The 24,128-nt window shown below is 42.5% G+C and overlaps 2 protein-coding genes across 2 annotated transcripts; both read left to right on the forward strand.

Annotated features, from left to right (window-relative positions):
* Positions 1-2,824: 2,824 nt before the first annotated feature.
* si:dkey-175m17.7 (uncharacterized) lies at positions 2,825-8,251 on the forward strand. The gene is made up of 3 exons (XM_061249380.1): positions 2,825-4,985; positions 6,775-7,080; positions 7,986-8,251. Exons 1-3 carry the CDS (start codon positions 2,825-2,827, stop codon positions 8,249-8,251), a joined length of 2,733 nt encoding a protein of 910 aa, XP_061105364.1.
* A 9,044-nt stretch (positions 8,252-17,295) lies between these two features.
* On the forward strand, positions 17,296-19,070 carry si:dkey-175m17.6 (N-acetyllactosaminide beta-1,3-N-acetylglucosaminyltransferase 2). The gene is made up of 2 exons (XM_061250131.1): positions 17,296-17,369; positions 17,739-19,070. Exon 2 carries the CDS (start codon positions 17,742-17,744, stop codon positions 19,068-19,070), a length of 1,329 nt encoding a protein of 442 aa, XP_061106115.1. The 5' UTR covers positions 17,296-17,369; positions 17,739-17,741.
* The last annotated feature ends 5,058 nt before the right edge of the window (positions 19,071-24,128 follow it).

A 24,128-nucleotide genomic window follows, 5' to 3' on the forward strand; every position in this document is an offset into this window, starting at 1 on the left:
CTTACATAATTTAGAATTTCGAGTAGGCTGCAATAATATATATCGTCCTCTGTCACCCCTCGCTATTTGATATATACACCGCCTACACATCATACGTAAATGGAGCAGGCCGCCTTAATTGCACACACACACATGTTTTATAGAATACAGAATTTGCCAGCTCTGTTCATCAAACTGAGCCTGCCAATTGGGGCAGGGTGATGTCATCCTCTGTGCAGACCCCCCCCCCCCCTTGCCCGAATACACACGCGCGCGCGCGCACCATGGATAAACCCGCGCACACTCATACACACATACACGGGGATCCAGTTGTAGTGCCTGCATTTTTACTAAAAAGGGTCAAAGTGATTTTTTTTCATTTTTAGCGACTGTAGCCCCCCCCCCTGATTTAATATAGATGATGCGCGAAAATTCTGATATCGGTTGACCCTGGACACGAGGACAGATTAATGATTAATGAACTATCCCTTGCATTTCTGTAAAATATATGAAGACATTGCTAGCTAGCTACATGTCTGGATTTAGCCACAGAGCAAGAGTGTCGCCGCAAAAACGCAAGGATATGCATTATTCAGAAATCATGACGATACGACGGAAATCCTAATGTAAGTGGATTAAAAGATTTTAGTTGCATGACATATTAAAGTATTTTCAGGTTTTTTGTTTTTTTTTGCAAGCAGTATGTTCGCTTAATATTATGCTTTGTCGCCATAAAATGTTTTTACTTGCATGTATACACATGCATGTGCGACAGTCACATACTCGCTCGCATGCAGGTGCACTCATACTGTATGAACTATTTTCGAGAGTGGGTCTCGTACCCCTTAAATCTGCAGAAATAAAGATCTGTCTCTGTTGTGTCACTGTGGTAGTGCGCCTGGAAACCATTCGGGAGCGAACCACTTGATCTTGAACATGAATGGAGCGGGCATGTGTTAAACAGGGGTTGCATTATTTTTTAACCGGCTACGGAAAACGATACCTCCGATGCTCCTCCAACTGCAACCCCTTCCCCTTCCTCTCAGCCTCCTTATTTATCGGGAAAAAAATGGATAATGCCACTGATGTGTAATGTGTAAGCAGAGTGCCCCTTTCTTCGCCTGTATTGTTTTTAACCCCTGAGCAAGCCATCAACAGGCCCGGCTTTAGTGTGTAAAAAGACGTAGCTTACACAAGACCATCAACTGACCCACATGCGCAAAGGTCGAGCATCACAGTCAGAATCACCATCATATGGCAACAATGGATGTAATATGAACGCGCTATGTAATCAGATTTTTTTTTTAGGTTTTTGCTGCAGGGCATGCATTATGACAGGTGCAGGCCTCACTGCTGACATATTATTTTGGACCGGTACTAATTTGGGTGATAATTATCATAATTTAATCTTTAATGACATTGACACAAATGCAGTTATCTTATATAGCTACTAGACGCATCTGAAAATGCTTATTCAACACCTTACATGCTAGCAGTCTTGTGGCCTAGTCTGGCAAAAACATGTGTCTGTTGAACTTTTTGCATCCAACCTGCCATACCATTCCAGAACATGCTATGCTTATTTTGTGCTTGCGACTGGGTCTTGTATAATTAGCCCTTCAAATGACCCTGGGCTCAGCCATTTCTCCACTTACCATGCAAATATGGCCTAAGTGAAGCAATGTTAACTGTCTAAAAACGTGAGAGTTATTTTGAGGGGCAAGCTGATCTACAAAGGCACAGAAACACATTCTGCCACTGCAGATACAAGTTTAAAAATGCAGAGCTTAGCATAAAGCATACTTCTGTTACTGTGTTTTTGCAATTCCAAAATTTTCAATACTTCATCAGATGCTTCACTCCCAGTCATCTGTTAATGGGTGTTGCCTTGGCCAGGAGGTGATATTGTCACTTCTTGCAGTGATTTGACCCGTAATCACAAGACTCTAGTTGGCTGATCAGCAGCAGTGGCAGAGGAAAATGGGAACTATTTTATCTTGCCAGTTTACAGTATAGAATGTTTTGCATGTGGAACAGGATACTGTATTTTAGTGGTTTGTCAAATATTATTTAGACAATCACATTATTGCAACTTTTTTGAGCACCATCATAAAAATAATCATCATAATCCTCATCATTACCATCCTAATGTCATTACCAAGAATAACATTAATGTATTTACTGGATTCAACCAAAGGCCCTCCAGCAATATCCTTGCTTTAGCATTTTATAACCTCTAGCAAGCGAGCGCTTGTTGACCGTGCTGGTTTGGCTTTTTTGCTTTGACTTATTGTTCATTTGGTGATGATTATGTTGATGAGAAGTGATCAGCACAAATTTGCTTTGTTATAAATATTGTTTGTCATCTTGCGTGTGTGTGCACGCTTTTGAATTTGTGTGTATATGTGTGTGTGCATGTTCTGGTCTGTCATCAGAAAAATACCCCTTTTGGTGTGCATAAGTGTGCTGCTGAGGTGTTTGTGGAGTGAGTGAATGTGACCAGAGCGATGTTGACTCATGCCATGACAAAACTGGGTCAACACAACCACCTGACATGGCATGAAGGCAGGAAAAAATTGGACGAGGATCTGGCACTGGTCTGCCTGGATGCGTGTATGTGAAATGAGTGTATTGTATGCTTTGTACAGGGGTTTGGCATGCAAGTGTGTGCTTGAGTTGCTCTGCTATGTAATCCATTCCTCTGGCCTCCTGATCTTCTCTGCCTCATGAGATTTAAATGATAATGTAAACTTTCTGTCTTATTTTTCTCTCCCTTTTTTCCTTCCCCCACTTTCTCTTTCACACACTCCGCAAACACCACCTACACACAACACAGCCTACGCAGATGCCTCCTCTCCCTCTTGACGAGCGCATAGTGAGCATTCAGCGCCCCAAGAGCTTAGCCCTGCATGGGGAATCCCCCCAGACCACCCTTCAGCACCCCCAAAACGCCTCTACCCGCAGTTGTCCCACACAACCTCATCTATCTCGCCCTCACCCCTGCCCTTCCTCCTCTGTCTCCTCAACTTTGGAACACAAGTGCGGGCCTCCTCTCAGGTACGAAGAGGACAGAGGCCTCGACTCTGGGTGGAGCAACACCTTCAGCCACGGGCAAAGTGAGGCAACTCTTGGGCCAGGGAAACATAAGCGCACACACACCATAGACATCCAGCTCTCCCTGGGGAGAGGCGGAGGTGCGGGTGGTGGCGGGACCATTTTGGATAAAGGACAGAAGATCAGCGTAAGCCACGAGGGTACTGTGAAAGGAAACAGGGAGAAGAGGTTGTCCTTGCACCTTGAGCTCGGAAAGGGGGACGGTAAACGTGCGGAGGCGTCGGCAAAGTGTGGTGGGCTAGCGCAGCAGCTCCTGAGTCACCCACGGAATCAGGACCAGAGCAGGGAGCAGCAAGGGAGCCACCATCAAAGCCAGCCGTCTGTGTCCACCGGAGAGCTTCGAGGATTTGTTCCAGCTCAGGGCCTGTATCCCAGGTTTGGGAGCTTGAGAGACAGGCCGTCGGCCCACCAGTCCAACTTTCCGGGTGACACTTTCTGCACCCGAGCCCATCAGGAGGGGCTGGGCTTGGGTGACAAAGAGAACTCCAAACTGGGACCCGTACACCACCCCCAAAACCCCCATAGTCTACCCCGTTACCACAGTTCCACTCCCTCCACCACCCGCTACTCCACGGGTGCCCGCCTCTCCTCTCAGGCCCCACCGCTACCCTCTTTTCACCAGATCACTCAGCCCCGCCCGTCTCGCAGTCACGAGCACCCCGCCTTTCACTTCCACGACCTGCCCATCTCTGCCATCCTGCCCAGCCCCTCCTGCGCAGACGGCTTCCCCAGCCCAGACCACACTTGCACTATCGACTTCTCGCAGCCCTTCAGCTGTGGCTGCTGGAGGCTGGTGCGTTGTGGGGGAGGAGATAGTCATTCGACGGGACACCAAGGGGCCAGTGGGAGCCACTCTTCCTCCCTTCCTCGCCCTCACGGGGGAGGCGGTGTCGGCGGCAGCCGAGGCAGAGAGGTCTCGTCCGGAACCATGGGCCTGAGAACACTGGGCGGGTGCCTGTCCACCACCTCCACCCCCAACACCTCCTCGTCCAATAGCGTTGTGTCGGACTGCCGCGCAGGTCTCCTCAGGCCCCTCCGCTGCACTTCCTGTTCTGGGGAAGTGGGAGGCTACGAGAGCCCCTCTGCCTTCCGCAAAAAACTTGTGGGCGGGTGTCTGCCCTGTGCCCCTCTGTCTTCCTCTCCCTTGCGGGCTCTCCAAAGCTGTGTGGGCGGCTGCAACCCCAAAGCGAGTCAGACGGGCAGCTCCACCTGCAGCTACTGCAGCAGCGACCCCATCGTGGTGACCTTCAACCCCCGCCGGGGGAGGCCACCTGGGATGGGCAGGGGCGTTGGAACGCATGCGGCTATAGGGGGATACCTGCCCGACGATGACGATTACAGCGTTCGCACAATCTGGCCCGAGGAGCTGGCTAAAAAGATGACAAGGTCCAAAACCCAGCCGGGCCACAGTGGTGTGGGTATGGGCCTGGGACCCAGGAGTGTCCACACTCATCACAGCCAGAGTGACATGAACGGGACCAGTCCTGTAATCCTGGACTGCCGGAATCTCCTGGAGTTCACACGCTCTCAGCTGACCGACAACGTGGGTAGACGACGCCTCCAGCAGGGCAAAATGGCGGTCCTGGACTTTATCGGGTCTGGGACTGGTCAGGACGTGGGCCATGACTCCCTGAAGAGGCTCTGGTCCAAGGGGGGAGACATGGGGGACTTCAATGGGCTAGACGATGAAATCGGATTTCCCCGCTCCCCCTCTCCCCGTTCCCCATCTCCCCAGTCTCCTCCTTCCTACTCCCCACTGCCTTCGGCTCACACCACTCTCAACAAGCCCATAGCCAGGGACAGAGAGAGCGGACACACCCTCCCCTCCGCCCACTCCCTCCACCTGGTCCTAAACTCGCTCAACAGGGAGCAGGACCAGGAGAACGAGAGAGGTAAGGAGGAGAACTCGGCTTCATGAAACCACTTTCTGAACAAAGAGCCTTCCTCTCTGCTCTTGTTCCCTCTTTGTTTATTATTTAGCCCTGAGGGTGGCTTGCCTAGTATTGACATGATCATTGCTCCTTTGTTACTGCCATGCTAATACAATTTGTAACTATAAACCTGATGTGTAAGACAAAATATAATCTTACTTTTGTTTTGTTTTTTGAATCTCTAATGAGGATGTGGCACAGTCACAGTAGTCAAATATTGATTTTTTTTTTTGCTTGCTCTCACTCTCTCTGGAGAAATATTGATGTTTGTGCTGCCAGGTTGCCTTGCCTCTAGTCTCTGCTGCTCTCTCTTATTTTTATACTGCTTTATTTGACCAGAAAATCCCATGAGATAAAAAAAAGAAAATCTTGTCTTGAGGGAGACCCATCCAAGACAGCAGCCACAATAATTAAAATGCCATACACAGTAAATCACACAGTTCACAGACTTAGTTAAAACAATTTCAGTATTCACAAAAAGTGTATAAGGGTAATCAACTAATTCAGTGGAATAAGCATGTCTAATTAAAAAGACACTGGCTGCTACTCCAGGTCTGTGGTACTTCTTGCTTTTTGCCTATTTCCTCTCTCTGCTGCTGTGTATACCTAGTTCCATACTGTGGAAGATGAATACTCTTCTAAATGTTCTTTTATGGGGTTTTTTTTCATTAATGCTGGCATAGTTGGTGTCATGTCCCTTACAGCAGAGTAAAACATCACGTTTCCCTTTTAGTAAACAACAATGCCATAGTCCTTAAGATGTATTTTTATCTTGTTTGGCATAACTGCAAGTGTAGGCAACAAAGTGCTTTTTGATACTTTGATACATTAATACGTTGGATTAAAAAATATCCAAAGCTTCAAGCCACTCTTGATGGAGGAGATCGAATTTAAGAAATCAAACCCCATAGCTGTTAAAACAGAATCTGTGGGCCAGCGTTTTTTCTATTCCCAACCAGGTTTTGGAATGTGGAATCTGTCATTTCATGCACTAACCCCACTGCCGATTTGGAAGAGTGTCTCCACCAAAGGCATGGTGTCGCCAGTGGCTTCTTTTGTCACTGCAGACTACAGCCCAGCTTGCGCAGAGCAGAGTCAGAGGAAGAAGCTTCCTGTGTGACTTTGACATGGAGTATGCAGGTGCCTGATCGACCAGTGGGGGTCGCTAAAAAGTGAGGAACACGGCGATTGTGTTCTGCCCTATGGAGGTTCCTGCTTCAGTCAGCGCTGGCAGGATCAATCCAAAACTTGTTTTTAAATGGAGACAAAATAATTGCTACTACATCATTTAATTAATAACTTAATTTAGTAAAATGGATAAGTAATTAAAATTTTTAGCAACCGAGGTACAAGGAAGCTCATATATGGCCAAAATGATTTCCTCATGGTGCCATCCTGCTGTTTCTTTTCCTACCGATCAGGGTGGAGGAGACCCAAACATACACGTATGCAGATAGCAAGCCACGGGTGCCCAGATGGCCAATGGGGATCTTTCAAGCAATTCATGTTTTTTTAAATGTTATTTCAAGTTTAGTGGGGTTTTTTGTTGACAGTTTTGGTGGTGTTCAGGACAGGTCCAGCAAGCTTCACACTGGTTTGTAGAGGGGCATTTGGGGTTTGCATATTTGCCCATGCAATGCAGGAAAACATTTTGCTGTCAATATAAACAGTAACTGCATTTCCCAAAAGTATTGAAAGCAAAATCGTAATGTCTTTCATCAAAATTATGTCATTGTTCTCTTCCTCCCAGTGCACCTCTCTCTCCCGCTCTCCTCCTCGCTCCCAGCTTCCCTGTCGGACGAGAGTGTGATGACCCCCGATGTGGAGAATGCCACCATCAGCCCCATATTGCCTTTCCTCTTCCTCGGCAATGAGAGGGATGCCCAAGACCTCAACCTGCTGCTACAGTTCAACATTGGCTTTGTGGTCAATGTCACCACTCACCTGCCCCTCTACCACCTAGACACTGGTCTGGTCCGCTACAAAAGGCTTCCCGCCACAGATAATAGCAGGCAGAATCTTCGGCAGTACTTCGAGGAGGTGTTCGAGTTCATCGGTGAGGGGAAGAGTGACTTGTCTCTTTCACTGTACACTGCTCTGTGTCTAGTTCTGTCTTGTCTCTCTCACTCAGTTCTAAAAGCTGTAATAGTCATTTCTGATGAGTTATTTTTATATTGTTGACTAGCTGGGCCATGACTGTGCTCTTGAAGAATATTCCCTTGACATGCTTCCTTTGATTTGCTCTGTGGGAGTAGACACGGAGGAAAGACATATGGAAACCTACAAAAATCTGTTATAGTTATTCAAGTAATGACTTATATTGTTCATGTCATGTTTATGGCCACTTTCATATTAGAAAGAATACATTAAATTCATAAAGCTACACATATGCAGATTTAAAGTGTATTTTTACAGTAATATGTTTTGTATATGTAATACATTTAATACAACTAAAGTACAATGTTTTGAAACATTTAACGTATGCCAAAGTCTTGGGGTTGAAGGGCAATTTAGGCTGTCAGAAATGGACATTGTAGTACTAAAATAACTATTTGGGTAAAGACTTCTACATGCTGAAATTTGTATGAACACATATACAGTGAATTTGGTCTCACAGATTTCTCACCATATATACTGTATGTTAGACCTTATCTGTGCCGTATACATTTGCCATGACATATCTGTCAGACCTTCCTATAATCTAACATAAATTTTGTTTGTGTGTTAGCTGCCATATGTGTTACGTATATGATTTGTATTGAACGCATAAGAATCTTGATAGGTCTTTGTAGGACTTTTCCATATGGGAGGTTGAGAGGGAAAATGAGAAGCAATGGGTTACTGAGAGAGAAAGAATTAAAGTAGAATATAAGCACTCAAAGAAAGAGGTGAAATGAGGTCTTGACAGATGAAGGAAACCATATTTTGGGAACATGTCTTACAATTCCCTCTCGCCCACAGAGGAGGCTCACCAGACCGGGCGAGGCGTGCTGGTACACTGCCAGGCGGGCGTGTCCCGCTCCGCAACCATCGTCATCGCCTACCTGATGAAGCACACCCTCATGACCATGATGGACGCCTACAAGTATGTCCGAAGCCGACGGCCCGTGGTCTCGCCCAACCTCAACTTCATGGGCCAGCTGCTGGAATTCGAGAGGGACCTCAATTCTGGCATCACGCCCCGCATCCTCACCCCAAAGCTCTGCGGCCTAGAGACACAGGTCTGAAGGAGGCGAGACCAGGGTTCCAGAAGGAGGAGGTGGAGGTGGAGGGAGGGCAAGAATGAGTTACGACATGGCAGAGTGGAGATATGGGGTATAGCTGATAAACATGATCTATTAGTGCTTATGAAATATAGATAATGCACGAGATAGTTGGGTTTTGAGGGGACAGAGGGAATAGGAAAGAATGAGGGAATGCGGAACAAAGAAGAGGATTGAATTTAAGGAAAGGAGGAGAGGCAGTGGTGATCATATCCTAATCCGAAACTGATTATTCCATCTAAAGAGGTTAAAAAAAAAGTTGTTGGAGAAGAAAGGAAGAAGGAGATGGGTAAGGATCAGCAAGACATTATTATTGTCACTTACAGTATTATGAGAGTGTGTTCAGGTCAACCAAAATATAATGAAATATTTTTAAACCAAACTGAACCTTGAGAGTTTGGTGGGAGGGGGTCAGTAGTGAAACCTCAGTTGAATTACCAGCAAGCCTGACCCTTCTCTTTAATTTTTAAAATGTGCCAACTTTTGTAATGACAAAAACCCTCATACCTACTATTGCCTCTGACTCCTCTCAATGTATAGAATATTATATTAGCATTGCCAGTAGTATAAATAAACACAATGCAATACTGTCAAAAGAGTACTGAGAAAAGTATGCATAAATGCAGAGCGAGTTGGGACACTCCGCGTAAAGGGCCGAACAGTAAAGTATCTTGGTACCCTGAATTGCACAATATTTTACTGGGTGAAATTATGCTGAAGTGTCCCAGGCTGAAAGGTTATTTCATTGCACTTTATTTTCTTAAAATTAAGTCAAGTTCGAATCACTGTTGTCCAAATTGGAAGAAAATGCAGAAAATATTTCTCGATTTTTATGAAATTATATAAATTGCATGGAGACAGGTCAGCTTGATCTCCCGCATCTTTGATTGGGGGCCCTACTGCACTGGAGGAAGAATGGCAGGTTTTCTATAGAAGGGTGTGCAATAGATATGTGTGCGAAGAATGGCGGGAGTGCATGTTGGATATGCTGGATCTTAGGGGACCGATTTGCCTCACACTGGATTTGTTAAGGGCCTCTCTGGATTAATGTTCTCTATAACTTAAACATGGGATGATCACTTAAAGTGGGCAGGAAGCCATTGGTATGGATAGCCTACTATTGTGTGGGAAACACAAGAGACGATTAAGAATTGCAAAATTGCATTTTTCAGCTTAGGGGAGCTTTTATTTTTCATGGTAGTGTATCTGGATTCAATATACATAAAGTATTAATTTGTTTTGTGTACATTTGTTTATTTGTGGTTTTCTTTTATTTAATTTTGTGGCAAAATGAAATGAAATGAGGGAACCAAAAGAACATTCTCAAGTAGATGAGGAACAAACACAAGAAACCTTTTGAAACTGATAGAATTGTTTTTACACTGCTGTATCTATCGACCTCTGACAGTGTGTGTGCCTGTGCCTGCCCGTTAGTCTTCCTATAAATCTAATGCTTCCCACCAATTTCATTATTTTCCCTCTTGCTTACATTTTTTTCCAAAATGGAAAAGTGATATAGTACATTTGTGTTGTTCACTATCCCTCTTAAGACTGAACAAGAGCTATTCTACTGAAACTCAGGATACCCTAACCCAAGCACTGTCAAGTATTTTTATGATTACATCTGTCGGTAACGTTAGTCAATTATTGGGTCCAGGTGAAGGAAACGGAGAAGGAGGCACCATATATGGTGGCAGAGGTTAATGTGAAAAAAGCAGACTGATCATTCTTTGTTGCAAACAACTGGAATCATTTCCTGTCCCTGTTGCTCCTTCTGACTTGCATCAGGCATCTCTTCCTCCCTTTTCCTTTTCCTATACCCTCCCTCTGTGTCTGTATCTCCTTAAAGCTATGCATTGTATTTATTTAATCTGTGAGAAGGGAAGCTTTATAAGTTCACTGTGAATTGCACTCCTCTATTATCAATTCCATTCCCTTGTTACATGAGGTTATCTTCCTGCTCCCCCATTTTATTCTGTCGCTTCTGATGGGGGGGGGGGGGGGGGGTTCCTTACGTTTCTCAGTGAACACAACTCCAGCTTCACAGAACCGCTCCTGTACCATTTTATATCTGCTGCTCTTAAAAGCCTTTTGGCTTGTGGTCTTCTGGGTTCCCTGTACCAGGGAGTCTGTTACGCAAGCAGTGATGCATGACAGACAATCTATAGGCACTTGCTGGGTATTTTCGTTTTAAATAACACAAATCAAAGTAATTGAATAGTATTGTTCTTAAAATATTTCTGTGGATTCCTGCTGTTCTTGGATATTATTTACGGAGAGAAAATGTTCCGCCACACACAAGTGATTTCCTTATTTTATTTTGTTGTTTGATTTGTTTTATATGTATTATCTACTCATTATAGATTATAAAATGTTTATTTTAAGAAACTGTTAAATATTCACTCCCAGCCAAAAGACAATATTCTGTGCTTACAACAATTTTAAGTGTGAAGTGTTGTAACAGTATGACTGTGAGAACTGGTACATCACTCTGATGTATGTGCTATTCAGTCACTGTGTTTTAACTCAACAAACCACTGGTATTGCACCTGTTCTATTGTTTATTACAGGCCAAATTCTTACCAGGTCAATGTAAATATCACCTACAACAACAGATGCATTGAAAACTTGAACTTTTGTACTTCTCATAATGACTGAAAGTCCTCAAGAAAATAGGCATTATCTTACAGTATACTTTTCCTGTCTCGGAGGACATGTTTTACCTTCTATGGTTTTGTTTTATGAACTGAGGCTGCCCTGTTGGATTGAAATGAAAAGGAAAAATTCTCCTGACAAGGGAATAATTACAGTATAAAAGGACAAAATTAAAGACCAAGAATGCCTTTGATTAGCTGGTAGATAACCCGTGTCTTCCAAACTGAGGTAGCATCTAGAGAAATTTAATGGAACATAGTTTGTCCCTAAAGCTGTAAATTAATGGTTTGTCATGTTTCCTTGCCTTTTTATTTTGTTACAGCTGTTAAGGGGAATTTGCTTGTATGATTTGGGAGAACTTGTGTTTGTGTGTGTGTGTGTGTGTGTGTGTGTGTGTGTGTTCATAGCTTTGCACAAATGAAAGTATTTCTACCTTTTTTTTTGCTTAAATGTATATGTTGTGACTGAGTTTCTTGTATGTGTATGCGTGTTGTGTGTACAGGTATGTAAGTGTTTGTATGTTAATATCTTTATGGAAAGTGTGCAAAGGCATATATCACTGGTTGTCTTGCTGTATCCAGTTTATTTACCAGGAATCCAATGAACTCTGGCTTAGCTCAGGGCTTTTCAGCAACACAATTCAAACCTCACTGAAAACTGAAAACTGTTGTGTGCCCATACCATATTTGACTGTGACCTGTCTGCTGTGGTCGAGAGTTTTTAATTCTTCCTATCTTTTCTCCTCTGGATTTGTATCCCAATTACAGTCAACTTCACTGTAAATATTGAATAATTGTATTTGCTCAAAGTTTAAATTGATTTGTGTTCCTATACCTATTCCATGGTGGGAAACATGTATGGACATTTTTTGTTGTATATTCTTCTGTAGACTGGAAATCTATAACTGTATCTGTGGACCTTTTTTACAGATTACACTTTCTCATGGTCTGTTCTGATATAAAGTGTGGCATCAGGTCTTGTGTATTCACATTAACACGCACTCACACGCCTACAATCATTCTGTCTGCAGCTAAGAATAGACCCTTTGCTAAGCCCCCCTTTTATGCACAGCCTTCATTTTCATTGTTCAATTCTAGTTATGGAAACTGAAAAAAATTGCATCCTCCTCCAAACTCTTTGGATACGGAATATGACTTTTGCAAGTTCCCCAAGTGCACCGTTTGACCATAATCATAATAAGCTAACCGCTAGCCTACAACTAAGAAGGCTTGAAGGAGGTCCACTGCCCAGTAGCAGTTGTCAGGCATTGATTGGATGATATACTGTATGCACCATTCTGTGTCCTGTATTGGCACTTGGAAGACGGGTTTAGTGAAGGGTCAATTGCATAACTTCCGATCAATGCTTGAATAATTTAAAAAAATATTTTTTCTTGCATATATTTGTACTAACAGTGGATGCAGATGCCTGTCACAGAGCTTTAGGTAAGAGCAGACCTTCATACCTCTGACTTTGTAAGCTCAGCTGGAGCATAGAAACTCTCCGATAATAACAAAAATAACTCCCGATTAGTATTTGTGTAGATGTCTTTCTTCTTCATTTTATTAGCCTGCTTCTGGGATGTGCTTCCTCTAGTCTCTGACAATATAAAACAAGTAAAAAGAAACCATATGGGTACAGTATAACCTTTCCTATCTTCTAGTTGTATTTTGTACTAGGAAAAAAGAAACTTATTTGTGTATAATTTGCTCTTATAGGTTGTAATTGATTATTAATCAATAATGTGTATATTTACATGTGCATTTAATTTTTGGCTTTAAATATCTCATTTGTTCTGCCAAAGTTTGACAGCTATTGAAAAGGGATTGACAATGGCCACAGCAAGACTTATGTTTTTTAAAAGAAGGAAAAAAAAACACTGCAATCTGGTGTGCATAACATAAGACCCCTCCTGCACTCATCCTACCTCTTAGTGAAGACAGGCCAGGTAAACAACCTTGTCTGATGTTGTTGCTGTGGAGGCACATTTGTCCAAAATCTTGTGTGAAGACTGATTTTGAATTGATTTGGTTGTTTCCTGTACTTCGGTCAAAATCAAAAGCAGTCCTGTATTCTTATGTGCAGAATGCACTGAGATGAAATGGACACAGCATTGAAGAAATGTGAAATATTCATAAGAATATTTAATGTAGTTGTGTCTCAGTTCGGATTTGGTGTGATAGATTTTTGCTTCATCGTCCCAGTTTAAACCAGATTGCAGTGTTGCAACACTGTGTCGCGGGGCAGGGGCTGAACATGTCAGCCTGTATTAGTATGCCTGTAATATCCATGTACACTATGTTGTGTACTCTGTTTTATTTGTTTCATTGGCTATAATTAAGGAAATGGGATCTGTGTGTCTGAGAACCGAAGAAACCTGCTCTACATTATACTGTGTGAGACTGGGGGTATTGCTGTGAAATATTACTAATAATGAGAATAATAGCAACAATAATAATAATTACAAAGAATAATATCTAATAATGCTGTGTGTGGTGAACAAAAATATGCAGGAAAAAAACAAACCGAAGTAAAGTTTGCTCATGTTTAGATTGTACTCCATGTTGAAATTCTGGTAAACCTGCATTACCAGAATAATTTATTAAAATATGTTTTGTACATCAAATTTATTCACTTCTGTTTTTTGTGAGCTGCTGCAAAGCCATGTAGTAGTGGGTGTTTTTTAAGATTGTGCTTATACTGTAATATGTACAACATTGGCACGATAAGGAATTAAGTAAATGAAGGAAAGAACGGAATAGAATTAAGGCTAGTACACTAAAACAAGAAAACACTGCATAAGAAACGTCACTCGGCTCACGGGTAAACTAACACACGGTCAGCCGCAGTTAATGAGCTTGTCAGATATCCATTGATCGTTTACCACCACCCCCCCACCCCCCACCCCCCTTTGTGATTCGTGTTACATAAGCGGTCATGTGGGGGCTGTGGAATATAATTCCCTCCCCAAGGGCTGAATCGATGGGTAGCAGCAGTCTGTAGCGTGTCCAGGGCCCACGGTGCATGTGAGACACGGACACATCTGTAGGAGCGAGTGGGGGGACATCATGTCGGGGCTGCCTGATGGCAGCTTAAGCCGCATAGAGAGGGCGGGGTTGTCTTTGTCAAAACAATGGCTGCTTCATGAAATTAAAGAAACAAAATGTAAAAAACAAACGCCCATTGGTTTCTTTCTCACTGGCAGCATCTGGCTTGCAAGAAACCAATGGGAGAAGTGCAACAAGGCTCAGTGGATGTGATAATATTTAGTACTCGGTTGCAAATCATTTGCATGGTCTCCACCCAGGATCCCCTTCAAAAATAACAAAGGAAAAATAACCATGCAAAATAAGTGTCCCGTTGGAAGCATGCAATCCAGCTGGACACACTCACACTACCGGTGCTACTATGAAACTATAAATGCCATTCAGCGGGACAGCTTTACCTCCCTATTGAACCTTACCATCAGAGTGAAGTAGTCACCACAAAATTTCTACAGGCACACTGTGCCATGATCAAACGAAATTCCAGGACAGATAAGAAAATATGTGTTGAAATATATCAGTTAAAGCTCTGGGACCACACTGAACCACAGTCAGAGCTATTATATCTAAATGGAGTGAAACTTGTGCTGAATCTCCCCAGGAGTGGGCGGACAGTCAAATTTTCTCTAAGGGTGCAGCGACAACTCATCCAGGAAGTCACAAAGATCCAAGAAGAGCATTGAAAGAGCTGCAGGCCTCTCTACCCTAAGGTCAGTGTTCACGACTATAACTAAACTGGACACAAAAGGGATTCATGGGAGGGTAGCAAGGTGGAAACCTCTGCCATCAATAAGAAACATCAATGCTAGTCTTTTTTTTAAAAAGCACCTGAATTATCCCCAAGCCACAGGTCACATTATGTCTGGCATAAAGTATTTAACAGTAAGAACAACATTAAAATATGCCGGTGCTAGTATGATGGGTGGGGATGCTTTACTGCCTTGGGACCATCTTGTGAGTATTGAAGGAACTATGAATTCTGCCTTTAAATAATCTGAAGGAGAATGTGCAGTCATCTGTCTGTGACCTGAAGCATAACTGGGTCATGCAGCAAGACAATGATACGACCAAAAATTTAAACATTTTGGAGTGGTCTAGACAGTGTCCTGATTTGAACCAAAAAGAGATGCTGTGGCAAGACCTGAGATGTATGGAGCCCCCCTAGACACCCTTGTTAAAAAAAATGTTCAACATGGAAATCCATACTCTTCGTTTTGCATTCTGCACCCTCGGTTTACCAACCTGCACCCTCAGTTTTTTTAAACTGCAGTCTGCCAGTACATACACTCAGTTTTGCAGTGCGTGTACTCAGTTTGTCTTTCCAAAACTGAGGGTAGGGATTGGCAAATCAAGCCAGTTTACCAAACTGAGGGTACAGATTGACAAATCAAATGCACAGGTTGCAAAACCGGGAGTATGGATTTCATTGTGAGATTTCTGGCATGAGCTGTGTGGTGGCATAGTGGTGCAGTGGATAACACCATTGCTTCACAACAGCGATGTTCTAGTTGAAATCCCAACTGGGGCCTGTGTGGAGAATGCATTTTGCTATTTTCAGATCATAATCCCTCTACCAACATTATCCCTCTCCCAGTCTCCCTCACCTCCAATACAATTTACTTGTGAATGGTCCATTTTGGGAGGAGTTGAGGAGGGAGGTGGGGGTGGCGAGGCAGTCCAGACCACGCGCATAGAATCCTGGCATTGCTTTCAGTGCAGATTTCTGAATTCAAATGTGTGTTATGGTTATTTACATTACTTTAAATATACATTACATTAGGCGGTGTGTGTAGTGCATACATCCCTCTGTGATAATTTATGGCTATCTCTAGCTGCTTTACAGTCAGTTTAAATAGTCTGAAATAAAAGCATTTAAAATGCGTTTTGTGTTTACTCTGGTTCCCTTTGTCTAATAATACATTTTGTCTAAAGATCAGAAACCATTCAGTGTGACAAATATGCAATCATAAAGGAAATCAGGAAGATGACAAATATTTTTTCATGGCAATGTATTTGGTTTTTATAATAATATAAAAGTCCCAAATGGGTGAATGTTAGCCACTGATATCACTTTTGGTGTTTTTTTGTATACATCCGATAGTGTACATCCGATCCGTACATCCGATCTTGTATATATATTCCACATTTGTTGTATGGGCGTGGTCTCTTGTTTTTTCTCCATAGTCGGTTGAAGCTTGCGCTACCTGGCACCTGAGATGCACTCTTGTAAACTGATGCACTGACTCCGCCTCGTCCAGTGGAAGATCGACGGACAGCAGCCTGCAATTTAAAGGGATTCATACATTTTTTTGATAGGCTACTGGAAACGAACGTGACGGAGACCAAGGCAAATAGAGAGACAACAAACACTGTAGCACTCTAACGGAAAATAGATTTGAATATACATCTATATAGCCTTTTAAAGTTTACATTTATTTTAAAAAGCAGGCTCACATGCTTCAAGTATTTTTCAGATGAAGATGACATTTTATATGGATAAATATCACGCTTACCCAGAACAAGGAAGGAAAAAGGAGAGAATGAAAACTAAGTAACTAACAGGTGTTGGGGGGAAAAACAATACACGTTCTCGTGATCAGCAGTAAGTCATTAATAATTCAACTTTTCAAAAGTCATAAAAATGTAATTCACCATAATTTCATGTAAATATATTGAAATTTGAAGAAATTAAGATACTAGTAGCTATAAATGGCGTAGACAAACACTGGCAAATGTTTCGAGAACGTTCTCTGTATTTAATGCGTGGTGTTGCTATTCCTGCCTGTATGTCGGGAGCTCATAAAGCGTGTAGCCTATTCTGGTGTCTAATGTTTTCAGTCTCTCGATATTTGATTAGAAAATACATTACATGCGGGATTGATATTTAATCAAAACAGACAGGTGATGTGTGTGGAACAACAAAATTGTATCTGTCTTTGAGCAGAATTTGACTCCTTAGGTAGTTTAGCTGAGTGTTGAGTGAGCTATACATTAGTACTGCAAATTTTGGAAAGGTATTTGGATCTGATCGTATTTACATTGTAAAATGTAGGTTTATGTATGTAGTTTGTCATATGGACAATCTCAGAAAGTATTATGTAAAAGACAAATATTAAATTGACCAAATGTTAAATTGACCTGGCTATCCCACTAATATTAGTGGGATGGCCAGGTGCTATGTACGTTTTCTGTTTGCGTACATGAAACATGATGTAAATGTCTTGGGTTGAGTTGTGCTTGTGGATCTCCCTCAACAGGTGTGGATAATGGTGCCCCTGGGGCATCACTGTGGAAACGGAGGCATCTACAGAGCCACATAGGACAGAGACTGGAGAAGCTTCTCTCTCGCACTCACGGTCATCTAACGAAAACATTGCCCTTTCGTAAGTCACTTATGCTAATAGCGTCTGCCAAAGGGCTAAACTGAAAATAGTAAGTCCCCAATGTAAAATAAATAAACACACATTATTTAACTCACCTAAGGAGCTATGGTCTGACACATAGTTACACCCACTTTGGTCTACAACATACTTAACAAGAGCTACATTTGTTAAATCACGGTTCAGCCTTGTTTTACTTTTTTGTAACTGCCTGTATTTGATTATTCAGATGTTCTAATTGTGCCATTTTTGATTGGTACAATGACCTCTATCCTCCATGTCCTTCTCTCTCCCTTTATTTTCCTTTTTGCCCTCCTCCAACCTCTCCTTCCTCTTCTCTTATCCCTACCTGCCCCTATGTTTCCACAACAGCCAATGGCCCGATGCAATGGAAAAGTCCTGTGCATATGCCTCCTGCCCTGTGTGATGGTGGGGCACCTCCTGGTCTATATTTTGGTGTCCATCTGCATCACCATGTCCTACTCCCCAGCTACGCTCCCCATTCGTTTCATCGCCCCTGGGGTCTCCTCCAACTCTGGTGCACTGGCAGCACACCCGCGGAACCCATTCTGGAACCTCCGAATACAGAAAGGAGCCCTGTGGAACCAGCTGCAGCATCGCTTGGACCGGCAGCACAATCCTATACTGAGGGGAAACAGGAGCCAGCAGGCAAGTACTGAAGGAGTGCGGCCACAGGAGGGTGGTCCCCAGGGGGTCTCTCCTGCTTGTAGCCCAGACCAGAGCTGGGCCCCTCTCCTCAAGGATTTCAGCACCCTTCCGGAGCAGATGCGCGATTTCATCCTGTCCATGCACTGTGCCGAGTACCCCATTGTAACAGACCAGCCAGGAGTCTGTGATGGGAAATTGCGGCCAGAGGAAGCTCCCATGTTGCTACTGGCCATTAAATCGGAGACAGGGAATTTTGAAAACAGACAGGCCATCCGGCAGACATGGGGGAGGAACGGTTGGATGCAGGGTGAGGCCGGGGGCAGAGGCGGGTTAGTACGAACGGTCTTTCTTCTTGGCAAACAGGACCCGTCCATGGGTCTCTACGCAGACCTGGAGAAACTTTTAGAAATAGAGAAGAGTCAACACAGGGACATCCTGCAATGGGACTTCCGGGACACCTTCTATAACCTAACCCTAAAGGATGTGCTGTTCTTGCGCTGGTTCTCACAGCGCTGCCCCCATGCTCGCTTCGTCTTCAAGGGTGACGATGATGTATTTGTGCGCACACGTGCTCTCCTTCACTTCCTGCACCAGCAGGAGGAAGAGACAGAAGATGAGGGACAGAACCAAAAGAAACCCGTCAGGGATTTTTTGATGGGAGAAGTGATTGCTAATGCTGTACCGAATCGGCAGTCCTTCACAAAATACTACATCCCTGAGAGTTTCTACAAGGGAGCCTACCCGCCTTATGCGGGGGGTGGGGGAGTGGTGTACACTGGGGCCCTGGCGTTGCGTCTGGGAGAAGTTTCCAATAGAGTGCACCTGTTCCCCATTGACGACGTCTACCTGGGCATGTGTCTCCATCGCCTAGGAGTCTCTCCCACTCATCACCCTGGGTTTCTCACCTTTGATCTCCCAGGAACAGATAAGGAGAGTCCTTGCTCGTATCACAACATTATTCTGGTTCACAAGCGGAGCCCCAAAGAGATGCTCAGGCTGTGGTCCATGCTAAAAACACCACCTCCAGCCTGTTAAGAACAAGAGCCCAGGCTGTGAAAGCTTGGGACTTAAGAACAGTGACAGAATTGAAGAGGCATGTATGGTACCACCAGAGCCTAAAGCCACCAAAAGCCTGTGCAGTAAGGGGTACATGGGCTGCCAATCAGTTGAGGTATATCAAGGTGGCAGTGGACCTGAGATTCTGCCTCAGTCATTCACATACACACCCACCTACAGACCCACATGTAGGTATACACACACACACACACACACACACACAAACACAAATGCTTCTCAAAGAGGTATACTGAGGTAGCAATGGACTACAGCCTCGGTCACATACGTACAGTACACACCCAAATGTTGGCGCACACAGACATGCACATAAATGCTTACCTCACGGTGTTTCAATGTCCATTTGCCAGTTTTCCTAGTTATGGCACATTCCAAGGCTTTACTTAAACATTTTTCGCGGGATTTTTTTTTTTTTTTTTTTAAGTGTCATTAGGTGACGATATCTGGGAATTATGTTGGTATTTAGTGCAATTCCATATGTAATTTACAGATGACCGGTCTTATCTGGCTAGGCCAATAAGAGGTCTATGATTGTCTTTATTGGATGTTTTGAAATAAATGCAATGCTCTTAAACAGCAGCAACATTGCAATGTTTCGAAACTTTTTGCAAACTGCCCTGAAATTTAGCATACGAAATTTTGTATACCATAACAGAAAGTTTCTGTTTTTTAATGGTAGAATGGTAGCACTCATCAAATAGATTTACAATTGACTGGACAACAATCAATTCATAAATACAACATTAGATTTTAATTTGTCATATCATGGAGTGGACCTTTGTGGATTTAAAAACCCATTTATATTTAATGAATGTCCATTTCATATGAGTTCGCTATGTCCATTGTAGTTTGTGTACTGTATGTCACAACCTTTAATTGCCTTGGGCGTTTTAGTGACATTTTAATGGCTTGTCCATTCAGATAATGTATGCATCAGTGTAGGAGTGATTTCTGGTCCAGATCCTCCTCATCTCTGCCCAGGTCAGGCCTCTACAGGCTCACTTTCTGCTTTAGTCCTCTGCCTGTCGTGAGCAGGCTGAGCAGTTTGTTACTTTACAGAATGAGAAATAAAAATGTTTCTATTCGCACATTTTTCCCACAAATAAACAAAGGAAATGTTTTCCCATGCTGATTCATGCAAGAGACATTATAAAGCAATGGAAAGGTCTCCAACATTAATTTTGTAACATCTACTTGTATTATTCCGGAATATGCTGTTATGAGTAAGCATGTATGTGTATGAAATGAACTCTTAACAACCATTTGGTGACCGTGAATAATATATGAGCTATTCAACGGATGTGCTGGTATGGGGTAGATTTAAGATGGTGGGGCATAGTGCAGTTAAATGCTCTTTTGAGATTTAAACCATTAAACCCAAGACCCTAGGCAATTTCAAATGAACTTGTCTGAGTTAAAGTACACTCAAATGGTAATTATGGGTGACTTAACTCAATTTATGTGTCAATTAGCTAACATTAATCATTTCATAATTTAATATCAATAAAGGCAAAACACCCATTAGACGTACACAGAATTATGTAGAGGAACAGGAGCATGTTGACTTGCTCTCCTTGTTCTGGTTCTCTGAATCAGATCATTTTTAAGACCAGTCAGTTTTTCCTCCAAATTGTAATCACCAGTTGTGTGTCACCATTTGTAACCTGCATCTACACACAACAAGTGTTCCAATGTTCTCAGACTGCAGAACAGGGTTTGGTTTGTACAGTGCAGTAGTTTTCCAGACAGCTTCCACACCTAGATAAGTGAATACTCCTCATGCTTAGCAAAATCTAAACTTGCATATGCCTCACACATCATGCTGCATGAACTACAATCGAGGGTCAGAGTGAAAGCCAGGTGGCCTTGCCAGAAGAGATCCAGGGTCAGATTTATCGTGGTTCAGAATCAGAAACATGCATGTTCCGGGTTCAATACCGTTGAATATACTGTCAGAAGTTGGGAGACATAATACTATTGCTTGTGTTGCAACTGTTTGGGTCCAACCTTGGGTTTCCTCTTTGGAGTGAATGCACTGTCAAAATAAATGAGCATGTAGTGTAGCTCATTTAGGCACAGCTAAGCTTATCTGTGTGAACTGGACATACAGTCTAGATGAAGATGATATTGCAGAAAATAAATAACAGAAGTAATGAGCTCTACTCTCATGATGAACAGCATGAGGCTTTATGAACCTGCATAATGTGTGAAGCTGCAACAAGCTGCAGTCATATACTTGTTTAAACAAATCAAAAATGTTTGCACTCTACAGAAAAACAATGTCATTGGATAAAATCAGTCATTGAACACATATAGCCCAATGTGAAATGTAAAAAAAATCTTTTTTTATTATTACACCTTTTCAGATTTTATAACACATGTACTAACCTTTTGTATTACTGCAACAGCAGTTAAAGCCCATTTTTAAGAGGGTAGTGATGAAGTTGAGAACCAAGACCAGTACTGTAAATACCATTATGGAGACTAATATTGAGATGCTATTCAAAACACTGTGTATGCATATTTAACAGTGCATATGACCAGAACTAAGGCCAAATGGATTTCTAAGACCACACATATATGTTCTTGTGGACAAGAAGACCACAACTGCATTCAAACGATATCTATTCCCTGTCCTCTTGTCAGAATGGCAAAGCTGCTATTTCCCATGGTTTCTTTAACCTGCCCATTACGGAGCCAGTCTTGGTAACTTTGTTGTGACTTTAAACATTGTATGTGTAAACACACATATAATATTTCAAAGAGAACAAAATTATCTTGAGATGTCTTGCCTGTGGCTGCAGTGGCCTTTTTATTTTTACATATGGTGATAGCAGGTGAGTCTAAAGATCACAATGTTTCTCTCACAGAAAAATAAAACTAACACTGAGGTTGTGATTACTAGCCCTTGCCTATGTTAATTACTATTTTTTTCTGTACTTGCATGTACATTTGCCTCATTAAAATTGTGTTGATTAAAATATGATATTTATTATGTGTGCTTTGTATAATTCTAAACTTGAAAACATATTGCATTAATGGCTGTAGAAACATATTTTATTTGTGTAGCTTTGATCCATTGTAATTTTTCAATACTACCATATTCACATATACACAATTCTCATCTTTTTGGCTCTGTACACCACCACAATGGATTTGAAATGAAACAAACAAGATGTGCTTTACCTGCAGACTTTCAGCTTTAATTTGAGGGTATTTACATCCAAATCAGGCCTCTACTGCAACTGTCTTCAGTTCCTGCTTGTTCTTGGGACATTTTCCCTTCAGTTTTGTCTTCAGCAAGTGAAATGCATGTTCAATTGGATTCAGGTCAGGTGATTGACTTGGCCATTGCATAACATTCCACTTCTTTGCCTTAAAAAACTCTTTGGTTGCTTTCGCAGTTTGCTTCGGGTCATTGTCCATCTGCACTGTGAAGCGCCGTCCAATGAGTTCTGAAGCATTTGGCTGAATATGAGCAGATAATATTGCCCAAAACACTTCAGAATTCATCCTGCTGCTTTTGTCAGCAGTCACATCATCAATAAATACAAGTTCCATTGGCAGCCATACATGCCCACGCCATGACACTACCACCACCATGCTTCACTGATGAGGTGGTATGTTTTGGATCATGAGCAGTTCCTTTCCTTCTCCATACTCCTCTCTTCCCATCATTCTGGTACAAGTTTATCTTTGTCTCATCTGTCCATAGGATGTTGTTCCAGAACTGTAAAGGCTTTTTTAGATGTTGTTTGTTCTGGTCTTCCTGTTTTTGAGGCTCACCAATGGTTTACATCTTGTGGTGAACCCTCTGTATTCACTCTGGTGAAGTCTTCTCTTGATTGTTGACTTTGACACACATACACCTACCTCCTGGAGAGTGTTCTTGATCTGGCAAACTGTTGTGAAGGGGTTTTTCTTCACCAGGGAAAGAATTCTTCTGTCCAGACCACAACCACAACCACAGTTGTTTTCCATGGTCTTCCGGGTCTTTTGGTGTTGCCAAAGCTCTTTGGATCTCATATTGAGAGTTGACAGCAACAGATTCCAAATGCAGATAGCACACTTGAAATGAACTCAAGACCTTTTATCTGCTCCTTGTAAATGAGATAATGAGGGAATAACGCACACCTGGCCATGGAACAGCTGAGCAGCCAATTGTCCCATTACTTTTGGTCCCTTAAAAAGTGGGAGGCACATATAGAAACTGTTGTAATTCCTACACCGTTCACCTGATTTGGATGTAAATACCCTCAAATTAAAGCTGAAAGTCTGCAGTTAAAGCATTTCATTTCAATTCCATTGTGGTGGTGTATGGAGCCAAAAAGAGGAGAATTGTGTCGATGTCCCAATATTTATGGACCTGACTGTACATATATTGACCCATTGGAACAGTCTAGAATAGTCAACAAGCAGCCTATTAAATAATAATAATGCGTTATTTATCTAATGCTTTTATCTAAAGTGACTTACAGTTGATTAGACTAAGCAAGGGACAATCCCTGGAACAATGCAGGGTTAAGGACCTCGCTCAAGGGCCAAACAGCTGTATCTTATCATGGCTACAGCGGGGCTTGAACAACTAACCTTCTGGGACCCAGGCATGTACCTTAGCCACTAAACTACAGGCAGCCCCTGTATGCTACAATATACCAAAAGATGTTGACCTAAGAGGGGCAAACACACTACAGAAGCCTTGTGCCCCCACCCCCAAAAAAGCACTAAACAAACGTAAAACAACAAAGCCTTTTGTCATCCACCCAAAAAAGGATAGGATACGACAAGTGCTAAAAACTTCCTAAAAGAGTTAATAACAGGACCAGAACTCTCAACACACCCAGAGAACTCATACAATTTTTATTGACAATATTACTGAGATTCATGAAACTATGACAGAGGTGGGCAATAAGGTTTCTGGTTTTCACGTCAACCTCTGGCCTTAATTACTTCATTAGCTCTAACATTTATGCCATCTGATATTTTACCTACATTTCTTGATGAAGGCATTAATGCCAG

This window comes from Conger conger, chromosome 7 (genome assembly GCF_963514075.1).
Source record: "Conger conger chromosome 7, fConCon1.1, whole genome shotgun sequence".
Taxonomy (NCBI): Eukaryota; Metazoa; Chordata; class Actinopteri; order Anguilliformes; family Congridae; genus Conger; species Conger conger.

What these genes read in the sequence shown, in the direction of transcription:
- si:dkey-175m17.7 (XM_061249380.1), top strand. Translation starts at nt 2,825, where the DNA reads ATGCCTCCTCTCCCTCTTGACGAGCGCATAGTGAGCATTCAGCGCCCC. An exon ending in GGACCAGGAGAACGAGAGAG is followed by an intron (nt 4,986 to 6,774) that starts GTAAGGAGGAGA and finishes TCTTCCTCCCAG; the next exon opens with TGCACCTCTCTCTCCCGCTC. An exon ending in GGAGGTGTTCGAGTTCATCG is followed by an intron (nt 7,081 to 7,985) that starts GTGAGGGGAAGA and finishes TCTCGCCCACAG; the next exon opens with AGGAGGCTCACCAGACCGGG.
- si:dkey-175m17.6 (XM_061250131.1), top strand. Translation starts at nt 17,742, where the DNA reads ATGGCCCGATGCAATGGAAAAGTCCTGTGCATATGCCTCCTGCCCTGT.